The sequence below is a fragment of the Oryzias melastigma genome, linkage group LG23, assembly GCF_002922805.2.
Source record: "Oryzias melastigma strain HK-1 linkage group LG23, ASM292280v2, whole genome shotgun sequence".
In the NCBI taxonomy this organism is placed as follows: domain Eukaryota; kingdom Metazoa; phylum Chordata; class Actinopteri; order Beloniformes; family Adrianichthyidae; genus Oryzias; species Oryzias melastigma.
In genome coordinates, this window is record NC_050534.1 from 15,088,844 (window position 1) to 15,106,996 (window position 18,153).

Here is an 18,153-nt window from a genome sequence, read left to right on the forward strand (position 1 = left end):
TGGAATTTTTTGAAAATTTCAAGATTTTTTTCTTTGGTTATTTTTTAGCTAATATTTCAGCTACAAGCTAGCTGTTTTGGCTAATTTGGGAGTTTTTTATTTTAGTTTTTTAGGCTCCTTTGGACCTTAGATTACATTTAAGCTACATATGCTAGCTGTTTTGGCTAATTTTGGCTTTTTTCATTTAGTTTTTTAGGTTCCTTTGGAGTTTAGCTAACATTTAAGCTACATGCTAGCTGTTTTGGCTAATTTTGGTTATAGTTTAGCTAATATTTCACCTATATGCTAGTTGTTTGGGCTCATTTAGGCTTTTTCGGGTTTTTGGGCTATTTTAAAGTTTAGATATTTTTTAAGCAAAATGCTAGCTTTTTTCTTTTTCGGCTAACCTAATTTTTTTAGGCTAATTTGGCATTTAGCTGATATTTTATCTGGCAATCAGCTTCAGCGTTTTTTTTGTTTTTGTTTTTTTTAGCTATCAATTTCAGTATCTTCAGTTATGCTGGTAATGCTATATATCTAGTTCATAGTTATGTTATAAAGTTATGGATTTAAAGTTTAAAAAAAATAGTTTTAGAGTGTTCAAGAAATGTTTATCCTGTGTTTTGGATTTTGGGCCCTTGTGCGATTGAGTTTGACACTGCTGCATCAGGTGGACAGACACATGACCAATATAGGATAACATTTTTATAAAACTTCACAAAAGTTGAGAAACGTTTAAGATAAAACAATTAGAAGCCTACATGCAGCATTTCTTTCCTTCAAATATCGAAACATGACGCTGATGAAATGTGATATAGAAGTGAAATGTGAGAATGCTTTTTCAAAATAAATAATACATTGCCTGTGCTGTTTAAATAATAGATATTAAATCAACAAAAGTACAACAGGGAATGAAACATAACTCGCCTCAGGCTACATGATCCCCTTTTTAGATTGAACCATATATGCTGGCAAGATGTCTTTAGGACACAAACATAAAAAATAAACAAGTGTGGGTGTTCGTACTTGCTGCAGAACAGGGCATCTGTCTGAACATGCAACTCCAAATATATCTAAAAACCATATTATTTGTGAACATAAAGCATGATTTTATTCAGGTGGGTTTTTTCTTGAGATCGAATTGTTCTAAAAATCCTCAGAAACTGGCTTTTATTCTGACAATCGAACTGCTAAAACTGGGAAATGTGTGGGAAGCTCCAGACTAAAATAGAGCATGGAACCGTGTATCTTTAGCCTCATCCGACCTGGGGTGAATTGGAGGTGTTGACATGTGGTCTGCAATCTCGATCTGAGATGTCCCGATCAGGAATGTAAATAAAAGAAAAGCTTAGGAGAGTACAGAAAAAAAAACAACAAATAGTAGTTGAAGAATTAAAAAAAAGAAAAAGAAAATGACAGAAGTTTCCAGTAAATATGGATGTTTTTTCTTCCTTTCTCACTCCCACACAAGCATCTTTCTCCATCTGCTTTAAAGAACAAATAAATCAGAGATTGAACGAGAGCAAGGTTGAAGCTGAGGGGGTTTTGAGGGGGAGTTAAGTACAGCTAAGGCATACAGGTTGTTGTTCTCGCAGGGGAAATTCCTTTGGTGCTTCAGCCTTTTCACTCAGGCAACAGGCTAGTAACTTTGAACCATTTGGTGCCTCACAAAAGAATTAGGGGTCCCCTCAGTTCTGCTGGCAAGCCAGACCCCCAGTTCTTTGCAATCCTCCCACCCCTCAGACATTATTTCTTGGTGGGACACATATGGACGGAAGTTTTTTTTTTGTTTAAGTGAGCAGCAAAACTAATGAAGAGCGGTGAGCAATAACACTTGGGTGACAAAAGCAGGCTGTGTGAAGACACACTCCAATGAAAATGTTGTTTTTGGTGTTTTTAATGTGTTTTTGTAGTATTTTGTTTTTTTTTGGTTTTGCTTACTGTGATGTTATTATCTTGGGGTGGGGGGTCATTCACAATGCCTAAAATTCAATTCAATGATTTTTCGCGCATGTGGCCGGGGTCAAATTTTCATTAAAGGAGCAGAAATTTTGATTGTCTTTGCAGTCAGTGACTGCTGCAGACAATAGTTACATTTCTGAGTATTTCTTTATTCCAATAATTGTGAATCGGGAGCAGACCAAAAAATTCTCCGTACTCCATTCTGATGTATCCAAAGAGAAATAGATCCATGTACGTCTTCATTTTCCTCGTCTGAGCTGGCATCTGGCTTAAAACTGTATGTCTGGATATTGCCAATATTTCTCGCCATTTTTCTTGCACCGGTAATGTTAGGTTGGTGTTGTGAGGGCTTTAAGCTAGGGAATGTAAACAAAGAGATGATGAGGGGAGACTTACTTCAAACCAACAATCTTGTCTACAACTCATGCTAGGGTCACATAAAAATTTTAACTCTGCAGGGTGTAAAAGTGAAACTGCCACCTCACAAATACAAATGCTGCTGTGTGGCCACCGGCTGAATTTGCTGAAAAACTTGCATTTAGGTCGCTGTGTGGTGGCATTAGGGATATGCAACTATAGCCTCAAAGGCAAATTTCTAATGACCTCCTGCCGCTCTTAAGAAATTATGTCCAAGAAAACGACATCAGTTTTTCTTTTTCTGATTAAAAACAGTATAATCATAATTAAAAGACCACTTTTAAAATAGATGATTAGAATGGGACATTAATGCATAGAATAGCCTCTGTAGTTGAGCTATAATAAGCAACTCACCCTAAGTCCTTGACACAAGGAAAAATGAACAGTTTCTATCAGGTTCATTTTAACCCAAATATGGATGCTCACCAGCAGAAGGAAAGTGTGTCACTAAGTGTGTGTTTTTATCTTTTCAGGCTGCTTTATAGCTGCACAACCTGCCTCAGGGAGCGAAAGAATTGAGAGCAACATGTGACGGTCCGAGAGCTACTGACGACAGCATGCTTCGCCTCCACCGGACCTTGGCTCTCCTCCTTTGGTATTTTTTGCTCCTACATAGGCGAGCGTTGACTGATGAAGACGCCCAGTGGGGGCCCACAACATCTACTGAAAAATCACCTGAGAAGAAGTCTAGTTATTCTTGGTGGAGGCCACCCATTAAGTTCTCCCTGCCTTTTAGCATTCCTTTTTATGGAAGCTCAGAAATAAAAGACGAGGACACCGTCTTCACTACAACTGTCAAAGGACTGACGGAACCAAGCAGACATTTTCTGGAAGACAGCGGATCAGGAGATGGGAGCATTCCTGAAGGATCCCAACCACCCACCACACTAGCTCAAGAGCTCCTAACCAGCGTGACGGAGATACGAACCGAATCACTTCCCCAAGGGACATCGGATTGGCCACACAGCAGCACAGTGCAAAGCAACAATGATGCTCTTGTTTCTCCCACAAGTAGCTTTATCACAAACACTCTGTTGGCCAGCAGTCCCACCAGCAGTGACACTCCTAAACAAAATGCCACACATACCCACCTACCATGGGGCACCACAGAAGAGGCTCAACCTACTATGGATGTCACAACACAAAATCCCTCAACTAAACAAAGCGATTCTGCAGTGGATGATAATTTTTCTGAGAAGAGTTCCTCAACAATACCGACAACAACCACTGCTCTGACGTGGCATACGACAACACCTGACCCAAGAGAGGTGACGACCACACCAGCTAACAAACTATTCCTTGGGTCCGTTGCTCCTTCCACACCGAAGGGCTCAACTATAAGCAATTCCCTTCCCTCAGTAGAGGCCACAGAGTCCACTCAAAGCCAGACTGAACTGATCATCTCAAAAACCAGTATGGGCTACCACGAAGAACATCCTGAAAGAACCTCTACTATATTTTGGATTGATCTCCAGCAAGCCATCAAATCTACTGTAACAACCACTACTGAGACCCGCAGAGTAACATTTCCAATGACACAAGGTAAGAATGGTTGAGCAAACCAATAAGGGCCGGTCAATAGATGTGATCAATCATTTTGTTTTCAGTGGGCGGCTAACAAAAACTGCACCTTTGATCACTTTCTGCTACAGAAAGCAGGAAAAAGGATCCAATTTGAATTGGAAAGAGAAAAAAGTGCAGCTAATGAGGTATTTATGCAGTTAACTTGGTAGAATTCAACAGTTGGTAATAAATAACATGTCTGACTTCTTTTAAAAGTTAGCTCCTATGCAATAATTGGTACAAAAAAATTACAGGTACATCAAAATGGGTTAAACTGGAACTTTTAGAGGATTAAACCGGATTTAGAGGTGTATTATTTATATGAACCTTTCGCAAGATCTATCTATCCATCAATGTACCATTTTGACAATTTATTTAATAAATTATTACTTTAAAGTGTAGATAAAGACTATTCAACCAATACTTTATACCCACTCTATACTCGAATGAAAAGGCAAAAATTATGACACAAACCAGCGACTGGTTAGGAACAGGTTTCAGTCTGACACTAAGGCACAGCATCTTCTCCTTGACCCATCCCCCCAGCACTGATGGCAGTCTGGAGTCTGTATGCCTAATGAGTTTTCAGAAGGTGATTCTCCTCTGTATACAGACACATCCATCATGTAAGGTCAAGGGTTGGTATAGAAAATGAAGAGTCGATTATTCCTCCCCAAGAAAGGGTTGGAATTGGTCTGATAAGATCATGACCCAAGTACTTCTTGGGTTAACCGTTGCTATACTAGTACCGACCGTCTGTGGTTGATTTGTAATTCTGCTTATCATGTCCAAACGTTTTATTTATTTTTTTTGATAACATACTGCGTGGTTGCCTTGTTTTCTTTCAAGTTTGCATATTGCTGTGGATGCAGAGACCTGTTCCTAAAGTCCAAGAACCTATCTGCTACTTCAGCAGGTAAACCTAACAAGATTAGTGCACCAAATTGCCTGTCAATTTGTCCAAATCCTCTGAGGGACAGCTCATCTAGAGTCCAATCACTTACTCACATAGTGGATTCAGTGCCGTCCAAATAAAAAAAAAAGATTAGGTAGAGTAGATGGTTGCTACAAAGAACACCAGCAACCTGTGGTCTTGCCCCGCCCACCTGTACCACACCACTCTCAGTCAAAATCCGAGAATTGTTGACTCACAAATTTGAGTTAGGGTTAATGGGGTTAATAGTCTTGATATTGTAAAAGCATTTAATAGCTTTAAACTTTGCAGATGAAGCTATTTTTTCAGCATGTGATAGTTGCTATGACAACAATGCCATAATTGTATCATGTTGGCTACTATATAAATGTATGTATTTGGCAATTATGGAGATGTTTGACCTCTATTTAGTGTCCTCGCTTATTTAATCAAGCGTAATAGTTTCACTAGTGCTGATACCATAGTGACACTGAATAAAACGTATTAGTCTAAAAACAGGCTTTAAAAGTGAAACAGTTGACATATGAACGTATGAACTGTAGTGGTTTGCTTTAAACTCATAAAACCGCTGTCTTTTTTAAGACAGAGGTCAGAAGTTCAAGGGCGGTTTAATGTGTTTTCCTCATGATTTCACACATTGTCATTGATTTTTATGGCTGTAGGTGAAAGTAAATTTAGCCTCTTTTATGGAACTAAAGCTGTCACAGTGGGGGGGGGGCTTTTTCTTGACCGTTTAATTAGCTCTTAACGTCTCCCTCAGATGAAAATCTGTTTTTTGAGTTTTTAACATGTTTGTGTGGCATTTTTCTTATGAAAGAGAACAAATATAAGAAGAAATCATTTCGTTTTTTGCATTTCCGAGTATTTCTCCTTTTAAATTGCTGTTAATCAAACTGTTGCAGATGGGCTCTGTTTGAATTAATGAGCCTTCTTTACCTCACAACAGCTCTGCTGCACATGCGCTAAACCCCTAATCTGGCCCGGCTAGAATCTAGCTCAGGTGCTGGAGAAGAGAAGATCGTAGATGATTTTTTGAGTGAGTGTGATTCAACACTTATAGTAGCAGTGCCGAGAACGCTGGGAAATCTCTACGGAGCTTGTTGATGCGACCACAGAAATGCGAACGGCGGCTCATTTGACTGCATTTGTAAAGGATTGTGAATCAATAAAAAAAAACATTTTGATGTTAGGTTTCATTCTTTTCCCTAAGACTCTGCTTTGAGACACCAATGGATTGAATGTATTGATCACAGCAACGTCAATGAACATTCGATAATTAGCTAAAAGAGTCTTTGGTGAACTCAAAGAAGCTCCAAAAGCCAAGGGCTTCACTGGGCTTCGGACAAGCTTTTTGGGGGGGGGAGGGGGCAGTATTTTATGTCTTTAGTGGATTTTTGCAGATTTTGACTGAAGAGCAACATCATGTTTCAAACTACAAAAGATTACTTAACATTACAAAAAAAAAACAACAAGTTGTTTTGATTTTCTTTACAAATTTACAAAAAGAAAAAGGACGGTTTGTTTGTTTATCTTGAAAGTGGAACTCCTTAAATCCATTTGCTGGGGTCATATTTGGTCTTGTTTTGAGCTGTGCACCATGTGGCGTTCGGGGAGGGGAGGGCAGCAGGGTCTGTGTATCAATATTCCAAGCGCACACTCAGCGAAAGCACCAGCGGACCGTCTGCTGTGGTGCTTGTTTGTAAGGTGAACGGGCTTCGCGGCAGGCAGTCGCCTCCACCCCCTCTCTTTTTTTCTGACTGCAGCCTTTCTCCAAACACAAATCCCTCTATTGATATACATCAGCTCAGGCTACTGTGAAGGTGTCTAGACAAGGGCGAAAGACAATTCTAGACTCTGTGTTTTTGTTCTGAAATTGCTCAGAGTTAATTTACTGATTTTATATATACAGTATATATGCATGCATATATATATACACATATATCATATGTGTATATATATATATATATTAAATAAGTATATATATATATGTTATATATACATATACATTATATATATACATTCTGTATATATATAGTTGATATATATATATATATATATATAATATATGTTATATATGCATACTTATATATATACATTATTTATATATATATAGTTGATATATATATATATATAATTTACTGATTATATCTCGCTGAAGGACGAAGGTGGTAAGCAATTCTTGCACTTTCATAAATCATCCCATGCGACATCTAAATATCTGCACAATCCCTTCACCTTCGGGGCTGCTACAGTGAAATTCTGGTGTGTAGCAAGCACCAATGCTCTGCATCTGGATCCTCCATAAAGAGAACATAAAAAAGGGCAATTATAGGAAGCAGGGAAAGATGAGAGAACGCAATGAGCAGGTTGGGGATGTAGGCTTCCTGAAACCTCTCCTGTGACTTTCATTCTGATAAGATATATTTTATCATGTACCCGCCCCTCCTCCCACTATTTCTGTGCTGTAGCACCATCTTTAGACCCTTAGCACACCCCACCGCTACCTAAAAGGATGTATTTTTGATGTAATTGAAGCTATAAAGAGTAGACATGGTTTGATTGATAATGAAAATGGATTTACTGCAGACACAGAGCATGTGATGTGCATATCTGATGCTGCTTTATAGATTCTACATTGAAAATAGGCTTTGATGCAAATAGATCTGTGGTTACCCTCTTAGAATTTTAATCTCATAATGTATTTTATTCAGTCCTGTTTGCTTTTAATATCCTTTATAATTCTAAGACTTTAATGAACCTCAAGAGAATGACTAAAGGAACAGTTATGATACACGAGGATTACTGCACATCCTATTAAAATCAGGGTTCAAAAGTACTAGAAATCCAGAAGCATGATGTAATTTGATGAAAGAAATTTTAAGTCTCAAAATGAATCTTCTTTGCATTCATTTCATGTACATTTCTCTGTCATCCCAGTTAATACACTTCTGCTGGTTTTAATTGTTAACTCAGGCTTACATTGTTATTACGTGCAACATAATCCTTTTTTTATATAAACTTATCTTTTTTCATTTGTTTTTCATTTAAGTGTTTAGAATATCCGGAAAAAGTACTTAAAAATGACAAGTTCAACTCAGTTTGTTGAGTCAATAGTTTTGTCTCTAAAATGTTCCAAGTTTCTTTTTTGTACATACAGAATTACAGTATAAATTAATGAAAAATCTGAATTTTAATTATATATCTATTTATTATGATTTTTAATATTTTACATCTGTGAAAACAGAACCAAAAAATATTGTCTTGACCAAATGGATATTTTAGACAAAAAATAAAGTTTTGCTGCTCATAATCTATTTGCTGTATTACCCAAGCAATAATGGCATTTATATCAAGAAAGTTGCTCAAATCTTGTTTCTTTTTGCTTAATTTTCAACTAATTTCAGATACAGTTTCTTTCTAAAAGTTGGGACTGTACTGAATACCAATCTCCATCCACAGGTCACCTGATACTTGCACATTCCTCTGTGATTTTTGTACATTTCTTTGTAACGTAAGGTATTCTTTTATTTTTTCTATTTATTTATCTGTATTGTTGTATCAACAACTTCTGCTAGTAACAAGTATAATGGCGATAAAGGCTTTCTATTTCTAATTAAGTAAAAAAAAAAACATTTTGTAAACCCTAAATTAGAGTTAAACATTTAAAAAATTAAGAAAAACATTAAAAAGAAATCTAAAAATGTCTTCTTTCCATTAGGCTTAAAGAATTCAGAAAAAACATACCATGAATGGAAATATACGGACAATGGAATTTAAAAAAAAAAGAATTAATACTGTTTCTAGCACACCAGAAACAAGTACTTTTTTTTTTAACTTCTATGTACCGGTTCGGTACTGCTTTATGACATTTAACAATGGAAACGCTCAAAATGTCGGACCGCTCAGTGGAAACGAGGCTATACGGCTCTATAAAAGTATGTATTCACTACATTAGAAAAACTGTGAGGTTAATATTGTTTAGAACAGAGTAGGTGCAGAAATGGCATCAGTAACAATTTTGTGCCTTACAAAAACAACAGACTCACAAATGTAATGTTTTACAGTTGACTTCAAGCCGTTTCAACAATTACATTTCAATCAAATGTTTGTGTGTTTGCTGTCAAGTGGATGTCTTTACTTTAGTCCAAATGAAAATCCATTAAACCCTGAACAATTTCTACCAAGACTTAAATCAAAAATCTTAGCTTAAAAGCAAACCTGTAACTGGTGAAGTTGTTTCATCCAGTAAACACAGCTTTTACAAGTAATTACTCCATTTTTTTTCTTGACCAAGACAAAGCACCAGCTTTGTCGAGTTTAATGATGCAAAAAATGAATTTGTCTTTGGGAGTAATTAACCCTGATGATTAACTCTACGCTCTAGGCATGACTAATATTGTTTTGTTCAGATACCAGCCTCCAATCTGATTTAACAATACTCTCAATGGCTCTCCACACCTTAGCACGTCTCCTTATTGACGGTTTTATTTCGCTGGTAATTACGTGAACATATTTCAGCAGTGACCCATAGCGAAGCAGGGAAATGGGAATGACATGACGGTCCGAGGGTTTCCTTTCAGTCAAGTTGCACATGGAAGAACACCCATCCACACGCACGTGAGGATGTCAGTGTAATTAGAGCACAGAGACTCGGTCTACTGAGCTATGGATGAGTGCCTACAACTAAGTGGATGATAGGCTGTCCCTGACAGAACTGGGTTAAAATATATAGTCCTTCCATTTTCTACAGTCTCAGACGTGCTGAGAGCGGAGAACGGAGAGGGTTAAACTTTCCTTTGGCAAGCTCCAGGTTCGCTAATCTGTTTCACACAGGGTAACGTTGGAGAAGCAATGCCTTGTAGTAGAAATTAAATTATGTTCTCGGTTGCTTTGAGATCACTCAAAGGTGAAACTGCCCGTGTTTTCCCAGAGCTGCCAAGAACGGAGATCAAGGAGGAAGAGGAAGGTGCGTCTCCTTCATCTTCAACTTTGGCAGACGAATCTACAGCATCCACAACGCAGCTAACAGTATCCCTGCCGAGGAGCACAGGTGAGACGAGAAGACTCCCTTCTACTGTATTTTATTTGAAGAACATTGTTTTGTAATCGGTTCTGCAGCTTTTTTACTTCTAAATCTGTTCATCTGTCAGACAGCGAATAAAAACTCTGCGCCCTTTTCCTGCTAATTGCTTCCAGTGGGAAAGGAAAAGTGCTCATTCAAGCCGCTATTTTAAAAACTAGTGCCCCCCAACAGTGAACAAATGGATGTGAACTTCCAGAAATATAACAGTGTGTCTAAGAATGAGAGATCGAAAGATTGCTGACCAAAGATTTTTATTTTTGTGTTTTCAGAGTTTGACAGTCATTTTTCCGATCATTCCAACACTGCATGAATGCAGCGTTTCTCAAGTTTCTGTTTTTCCTTCAATTAAATTAGAACTAAAGTCCCTGTTTAAAAAAAAAAAGCCCTCAGTATATTCTGGTTTACAATAAATATATACCGGTATATATATGCATTTATGTTATTAATCACAAATAAAACAAACACATTTTCATCTTGATTTGATGTCATTTCTTTCTCTAATGAGGTGGATTACCAAAACATAATGACATAAAGGGGCTGCACGGTGGCGCAGTGGTTAGCGCTCTCGCCTCACAGCGAGAAGGCCCCGGTTCGAATCCCGGCTGGGACCTTTCTGTGTGGAGTTTGCATGTTCTCCCCGTGCATGCGTGGGTTTTCACCGGGGACTCCGGCTTCCTCCCACCGTCCAAAAACATGCTTCATAGGTTAATTGGTGACTCTAAATTGCCCCTAGGAGTGAATGTGAGAGTGAATGGGTGTGTGATTGAGGCCCTGAGACAGACTGGCGACCTGTCCAGGGTGAACCCCGCCTTCGCTTATCAGCAGCCGGGTTAGGCTCCAGCACCCCGCGACCCCGAAAGGGACAAAGCGGTTAAGAAGATGGATGGATGGATAATGACATAAAGGAGACATGAAAAAATTTCAAATTAAATTTGTTTGTAAATGTAAATTTTGTATGTGTAACAAGCGATTTGTAAATACTTTTTTAAGATTTGTGTGTGTAGTCTGTTTCAAGATGTTGTAATTTAAAGTTGTACGTGTGTAAATTTATTTTGTAGTTTTTTTACATATGAATACACAATTTTCAAGTGCATTAAATTACACACAAACTTGCAGACACAAGTTACAAATGAAGAATTACACACACACACAAATCAGGTGAGTCCATTTTCTCTCCATATACATCAGCTGTTAATTTTGATCTATGAATTTCCCAATCAGATTTTTTTTTGGCCACGATCCGATTTAGCGTCATCTGATTTTGAGTATCTGTCGCTACTTTTGTAACACATTTAAAAAAATAAACACATTTTATAAACAGATCCAGGTTTTATTCACCTTATTTTGTCATTTAACGCTTAACTCTTTAATGCTTTAGCTCCAGAGTTAATGTTCATTGACCTGTCATAACTTCTCAACCGTTAACACGATCATCATCATTCCAGCAGATTCTGAAGCAGAGAAAAGCGGCGCATCATTTATCATTCAGAGACTCTCCCTTTGTCGTGGTACTGGTTGTGGACCAAATCTCGGAATGCAGCCGGTACCGGTACTCTAACCCAGAGCTCTAACCCCAAACCGGTCCACATCTGGTAATGCGCCCGGAGCCAATACCACGTCTGGAACCGGTACGGATCTGATCTATTCCCGTACTTTATAGACAGTCTCTTAGCAGCTTCCTCATTGCCGTCTCCCCGTTCAATTATTATTAAAAAGACAAAGTTTCTCTTTTGAAATCCCTTTGTAGGTCATTATTTTCGTTAAGACAAGCCAATAAAACATTTGCTGTCAAGTTTTTAATGTTTATTAAAACAGTTATTGAGCCCATGCTGACTTTTCTGAGCTAGTTTTGTTCATCTCCTGATCAAACTAGCATGGTTTTCTGCTGCTTTTTACAGCAATAAAATGTCATGATATGTCATGATTCTAGTATTCATTTGACATAATAAGCTTTAAATATAAAGCATTGATCAAAAATTTAATTAAAGTGATATCCAATCCCTGATCGGGATCCAACATCCGATTCCGGTTGAGTCTGAAAGGACATGATCGGATCAAGACACCCCTAATTTGACCAGTATATCAAGCAGCGAGTCTATCCGGCTGCTTTTCAAGCGGCTCACCTCCACGCCAGCTCCTGCTGTCAACGTTCTGTCTGACATGAATAAATGGCCTGTCGGTTCGCAGTGATGCCTGACCTCCTCCGCCTCCATCAAAGAAAGCTTAATGAAGAAACTCTGTTTCTGCCGTTAGAGATACTAGAAAGCTTTCTACAGAGCCGATTAAAAATGTAGCAAAACTTGTTAAAATGGAAATAAAAACTGAAAAAAAACTTTTCTTCATAGATCAAAAAAGCATTCATATTGAGTTCAGTTAATAAAAATGAAAATATATTTTATGCTTTGCTTTTTTACTTCTTTTTCACATATAATAGGTTGCTGCGTTAAACCTTTTTTTTTTAAAGCACATTAATATTTAGGGATAAAATCTGAAACTTTTTTTACCTGTTAAAGGTCAACCATGAACTTTTGTCGCTTTAAAGACTCAAATCCAATCATATTTTGATCTTTTTTTTAAAAGCTCTCTCAGTCAAACTGTCATAGTTTGTGCTGAGCATCAGTAGTTCACTAGAAATTTACCTCTGAGTTGTGGGAGATTTGGTGTAGAGCAGGGGTGTCAAACTCAATCGCACAAGGGGTCAAAATCCAAAAAACACCTTTGGTCGTGGGCCGAACAAGACATTTATTGAACACACTAAATTACATTTTTAAAACTTTAAAACCATACCTTTTTAACATAATTATGAGGTAGATATATAGCATTACCTGCGATAATGCTAGTGTGAATGCTGTAAGCTGAATTTGGCCGCTGAAGATGCTGAAATTGATAGCAAAAACCCTGAAGCTAACAGTGGAAAACGCTGAAGCTGATAGCCAGCTAAAATATTAGCTAAATGCCAAAATAACCACAAAAAAAAAAAAAACTTAGGTTAGCCAAAAGAGCTAGGATGTAGCTGAAAAAACAGCTAAACTTTAAAATATCCTAAAAAACTGAAAAAAGTATAAATTAGCCAAAACAGTTAGCAAGTAGCTGAAATAGCTCAACTCCAAAATAGCTTAAAAAAACCTTAGTAAATGCCAAAATAGCCCAAAAAGCTAGCAGAATGCCCATTTTTAAAACCATAACTTTTAAACATAATTTTGAATAATAAACAGGCAGGAATATTATTCCAGAATAAATCAACTTAATAATTAAATAACTTTCAATATTTTAATCTCCATAAAAAAATATTTTATCAAAATTATACAAGTTTTCCCTTCTCTGAGTGAAGCTTGTGGCCCACCCAGCGTATTTTCAACATCATACATACACTCTTTTTTTTCGACAGCATTTTAATCTGATTCACAATAATATGAATAAAGACATTCTTAGACATCTAATTTTTTGTTTAATTTTCTTTAAATATGTCCATCATGAAAAAATGCAACAAAAACATGTTAAAAACATAATTTTCTTTGGAGAGTCTCAAGTGACTTTAGTTTTATTTTTGTAACTTATTTTTTAGAGAGCACAAATATTAATATTAAACAAAAAAATACAATTTTGAACTACCATCTTTTTGTAAACAAAGCATGTATTAACCTGATGTGTACCCGACACGTTCCACACTACGGTTTAGGTTGAGTTTGCTTAAATACAAAAATCAATGATCATTTTCACGATCCCCCATTCGAATGGACCGCGCGCATCCATCATCTTGTCGGGTTGTTCGAAGCTTTCGGCCCAGTTCACAGCAGCAGATGTAACCCACATTAAACCGCTCGGAATAGCCGATGATGTCGAGTGATTTTCAAAAATAGACTCGTCAAATGTGCCGTGTCGATGGAGCGCCGTGGAGTTATTTGGTTTGTTTGATCAAAGCTTTAGTGTCTGCGCAGCAGATGTTTGATTGTAACAGTAAGAAAAAAAAAAGCAAAGCTATTGTATTTAAAAAAAAGGAACAGTTTTGAATGGAACTTTTGCAGCAGAGAATGAAACATTACATTACAGTTTCACAGCTCCGTCACAGCCAGCTGTCTCCTGCTTGGAGTGCGTGCTCTAACTAAAGCTCCCACTAAACTGCTTTTTCTGAGGAGAGCCTGATTGAAAATGAAGGCAATCAGATTAAAGCAACATGGAGTCTTCGGATGCAGAATCAACAGGCAGCCAGTTAGAGAACCATGTTCGGAGACCTTCCGACATCAAAAGAATCCTTTCGTTTTTCTTTTGAAGTAAAATAGAATGAAATTAAATGTATTATTTGCCACCTTACAGAAGTACAGCTACATTATCATTAGAATCTAACCAGGATCCTCAAACCTCAAAATTAAAATGAAAACATTCATGATTTGCTCAGGATAAATACAAGTAAAGCAGCTAGAAATTATGTGCATGAAAATAGGAGTTTTCAGCCAGTCGAAGGATAAATAAATCATAAGTGTGGCAGTGAGTCGGAGTGCAATCAAAGCTACAGCAACAGGCTAATATCAGCTGATAGTCTCCCTCCATGCGACCAGCTATTCAAGCTTTTCAATGTGCGCACAAACAGGTGCAGGTTTGATAATCTCTTTGTTTTTATGTGTAATCAAGATGCAAGGCAAGTAAAATGTTTTGTTTTCCTGATGCAGACTTGACTTGGAATATGCATCGACGATTTGCATTAATCTATTATAATAAAACAATTCATAAACTGTCACAAAGGACCAATTAGAAGGCAGGGAACTCATCATTTTGATGCACAAAACTAAGTTTCTCTTGATGTAAATTTCTACATTTACAATTGAAAAAAAATAACACTTTTAGGGGTTTATTCAGTCTGGACACATTTGGTTCGCTTAAAGAGAAACAGTTTGTTTCCTCCGATAATCTGGAGAATTGTCAGTTTGAAGGCACTGGTCCTGGACCAGGAACCGCTCTCTGACCCATCTTTTATGGTGGTCTCAGTTTGTTTCCAGACTGGGCTCTGGTTTCCTCTGAGTCTGAATAGACTCCATGCTTGGAGTGGAACAACTGGACCAAAACGGTCACTGTAGGGTGTATTATGAGGTGTAAACAGAGTAACAAAGCCACTGAAATTGAAATTTGGTTGGATGAATGCAGTAACGCAATACGCATTACTTCTCACACCATTTTCACGACAATCTCTATGCCATAAACACTTATCAGCGAACCGTCTTAGACGTCAGTAACCGCCTCTTCCATGCCAAAGTAGCAGTAAAAAGTATTGTTCCTGACGTTGATACAGATGTTCAACATTGGTCTGTGAAATATAAATCTGGGCACCAGTGGCTCAGGTGGTTGAGCAAGTCGGCGGTTTGATCCCCGCTCTGTCCAGTCAACTGCTGTTGTAGCTTTAGGAAAGACACTTCACCCTCTTGCCTCCAGTGAGGCTTCAATGGTGTATGAATGTGTATGACATTTCCAGTGGTGGTCAGAACTTCCGATACGTTTTCTCCGGCCTCATAATTCCTGGCCAATGACTGAAGAGATGTTTAGTCATGTGGTTTTGTTTCCAGGCTTTGGTTTGACACAGAAATGTCCGTTTGAAAGGCAATCTGATTACAGACTAAATGCAAGGTTCAGGACTCGATCCGGACCGAAGAAAGCGGACTCTGTCCGGACCAATGGACTTTTCCAGTCTAAATATACCCTTAAAGGACTACTCCAATGAAAATTGTGTTTTGAAATGTTTTTGTGCCATTTTTCTGGCGATGTTTCTGAGTATTTCTTTATTCAAATCCTTGTGAATAAGGAGCAGACAAAAATGCCATTGGAAAAAGCTTTGGTGTGACGTAGAGCTACTATGGCAGGCCACAAGCTCCATTCTGATGCATTCACTTGTAGACGACTAGATCCGTGTACGTCTTTGTATTCCTCGTTCGAGCTGGTATCTAGCTTGTACCAGCTCAGTGGCCTTGTGGTAGAGTGTCCGCCGCCTTGAGACTGGAAGGTCATGAGTTCAAATCCTGGCCGAGTCTTACCAAAGATTGTAAAAATGGGACCCAGTACCTCCCTTCTTGACACTCAGCAATAAGAGTTGGGATTGGGGTTAAACCACCAAATAGGTCCCAATCGCAGCTGTGTCTGCACCTCACCACTCTCCAAGGGGATGGGTCAAATGCAGAGAACAAATCTCACACTGCGGTGCGTGACAACTAATGGAACTTTAACTTTTATCTGGCTCAAAGGTGTTCAACTGGATAGCTCCAATATTACAAGTCTATTGTAAGCTAGCAGGAGTTTTACAATTGATCAAACGATGATCAAAGTGGGACTTTAATTGCAATAAGATACACTTTATAGTTTTACTTTATTTAATGAAAAGTACAACGTATTTCCTTGAAATGGAAAGACAATGAAACATAAATTCTGTCCTTTTTTTCTTGCCCTCATTGCTGGATGCTTGGCGCTCACAGATTTTCTTCTGATCCTCTTCAGATGTGTCAACTGTCTAAAACCGCGAGAAACTCGTTCCCACAGGAATGTGCGTGTACGATCAGGCAGCTCTCATCCGTCCTCTCACTGCAGCTGAAACCGCCGACACCAAGCGACACGGCCGAGGCCAAGAAAACATGGCACTAATTCAAAACCCATCATGTTTTCCACTCAGCCCGACACCACGGGCACACAAGCCGTCGGCCCTGAGAGCAAACAAACGGGCGGTGGAGTCGTTGACATAACTGTGCGCCGAATCTCACCTACTTTATCAGGACCCCTCGCATTCATGCTGCGTGTTTGCTTTACTCTCGAGTCACGTTTCCCACAAAGCTACTGTCTGTTATGATGAGATGAGATTGCTGCTGAAGCCACACAGTGAGACTTCAGTTCAGCCTTCATTTCAAGCAGCTGCAGCTTTTGGCTGCATCACATAAAGACTCACAGTTTTGAGAAAGAAAAATACATTATTAGGATAGTATTTATGATTGTTGCTGTGACTGTTTTGGGGGCTTTTTGTAGCAATTTTAATTACCCTTAAATAACTTGCAAAGAAAAAAAATCAATGAAAAATATTGTATTCTTCTATTGCCTCGGGTGAGTATTTTTTTTTTAAATATGTTTTTAAAATGTGCTCTAAAATGTGGTAGAGCAGGTAGTTAAAAGGTTGAATGGTTGGTAAGGACTGAAAATCAAAAATGTTCGACATTCCTGTCTGGACTTTTGAGTTTTATGCAAACTTTAAATCGACTTTTCCTTTTTTTTTTACATTTAGTGAAACGTTAATGATATAATTTGTTGCTTTATGACCAATTCTCAGTTAAGTAACAGATTGTTTTAACCTGATTACCTGCAAAAAAAAATTGGCATTTCAGGGTTTGCATGGTTTGATTTTTTTAGACCAAAAAACGTAAATATTTTAGCAATTTGTAATTTTAAGCGTTTGGAGGATGTAAAAATGATAAGTTTTAGTTGTTAAAAATCAGATTTGTTCCTTAAATTAAATATCGATTAATTGATTTTACTTGATCTTTACAGTTGATGGAATCCTAGGGCAAAGTAAATCCAATTTCCTCTAGAAACATTACATTACTTCAGTCATTATTTATCAAATATTAAGTTTTTTTCTGTGTTAGCATGTTTATATGTCAGATTTGTGTTTTAAAGAGCCTATACCAGGCTTTTCTTAACTCTTTCAGAGTAAACTATATTTATATATATATATATATATATATATATTTATGATCCTATATATTACTTTTAGGGCACTATAGAACAAATTTTATGAAATATTAATTATTTTTGTGATTTTTTCCTATGCGATTACGGCATCGCAGACCCTTCCTGAAAGGAGCTGCTCTCAATTTGTGACATCAACTTGTGAGAACACGCTCGTTTTCATGGGTTGGGAGAGGCTGATGCTCAGAGCGCAAGTTTTTAGGATTACTCAGAAATACCTGAACGACTCAAAATACTGTATCGGAGTTGTTTATAATGTGAAATGAGCATTGTAATGTACTTAAAAGCTAAAAAAAATTAAAAAGCGATTTAGCATGGTAGACCCTTTAAAATGTTCATGGATTAAAGAAAATATGGTAATTAATAAAACACAAAAATGTTTACCGCATTATTTAGCTTTACATAGAGTATACATAAAACCATAGACTGTATATAAAATAACTGGACGAAGCAAGCCCCCCTACTTCCGTGTTCCATATAGGAAGTACCACTGGGTTGCAAA

At 37.6% G+C, this 18,153-nt stretch overlaps 2 protein-coding genes across 2 annotated transcripts in view; one reads left to right on the forward strand and one right to left on the reverse strand.

Annotated features, from left to right (window-relative positions):
- Positions 1-18,153, reverse strand: part of impdh1b (IMP (inosine 5'-monophosphate) dehydrogenase 1b) — an 87,256-nt gene that overhangs the window by 26,446 nt on the left and 42,657 nt on the right. The window lies entirely within an intron of this gene.
- The window catches only part of LOC112152908 (proline rich transmembrane protein 4), a 28,557-nt gene that overhangs the window by 5,232 nt on the left and 5,172 nt on the right, over positions 1-18,153 (forward strand). The window contains exons 2-3 of the mRNA XM_024282768.2: positions 2,832-3,900; positions 9,786-9,905. Coding sequence (XP_024138536.1) covers positions 2,916-3,900; positions 9,786-9,905 — 1,105 coding nt within the window. The 5' untranslated portion in view covers positions 2,832-2,915. The remainder of the gene's footprint in view (positions 1-2,831; positions 3,901-9,785; positions 9,906-18,153) is intronic.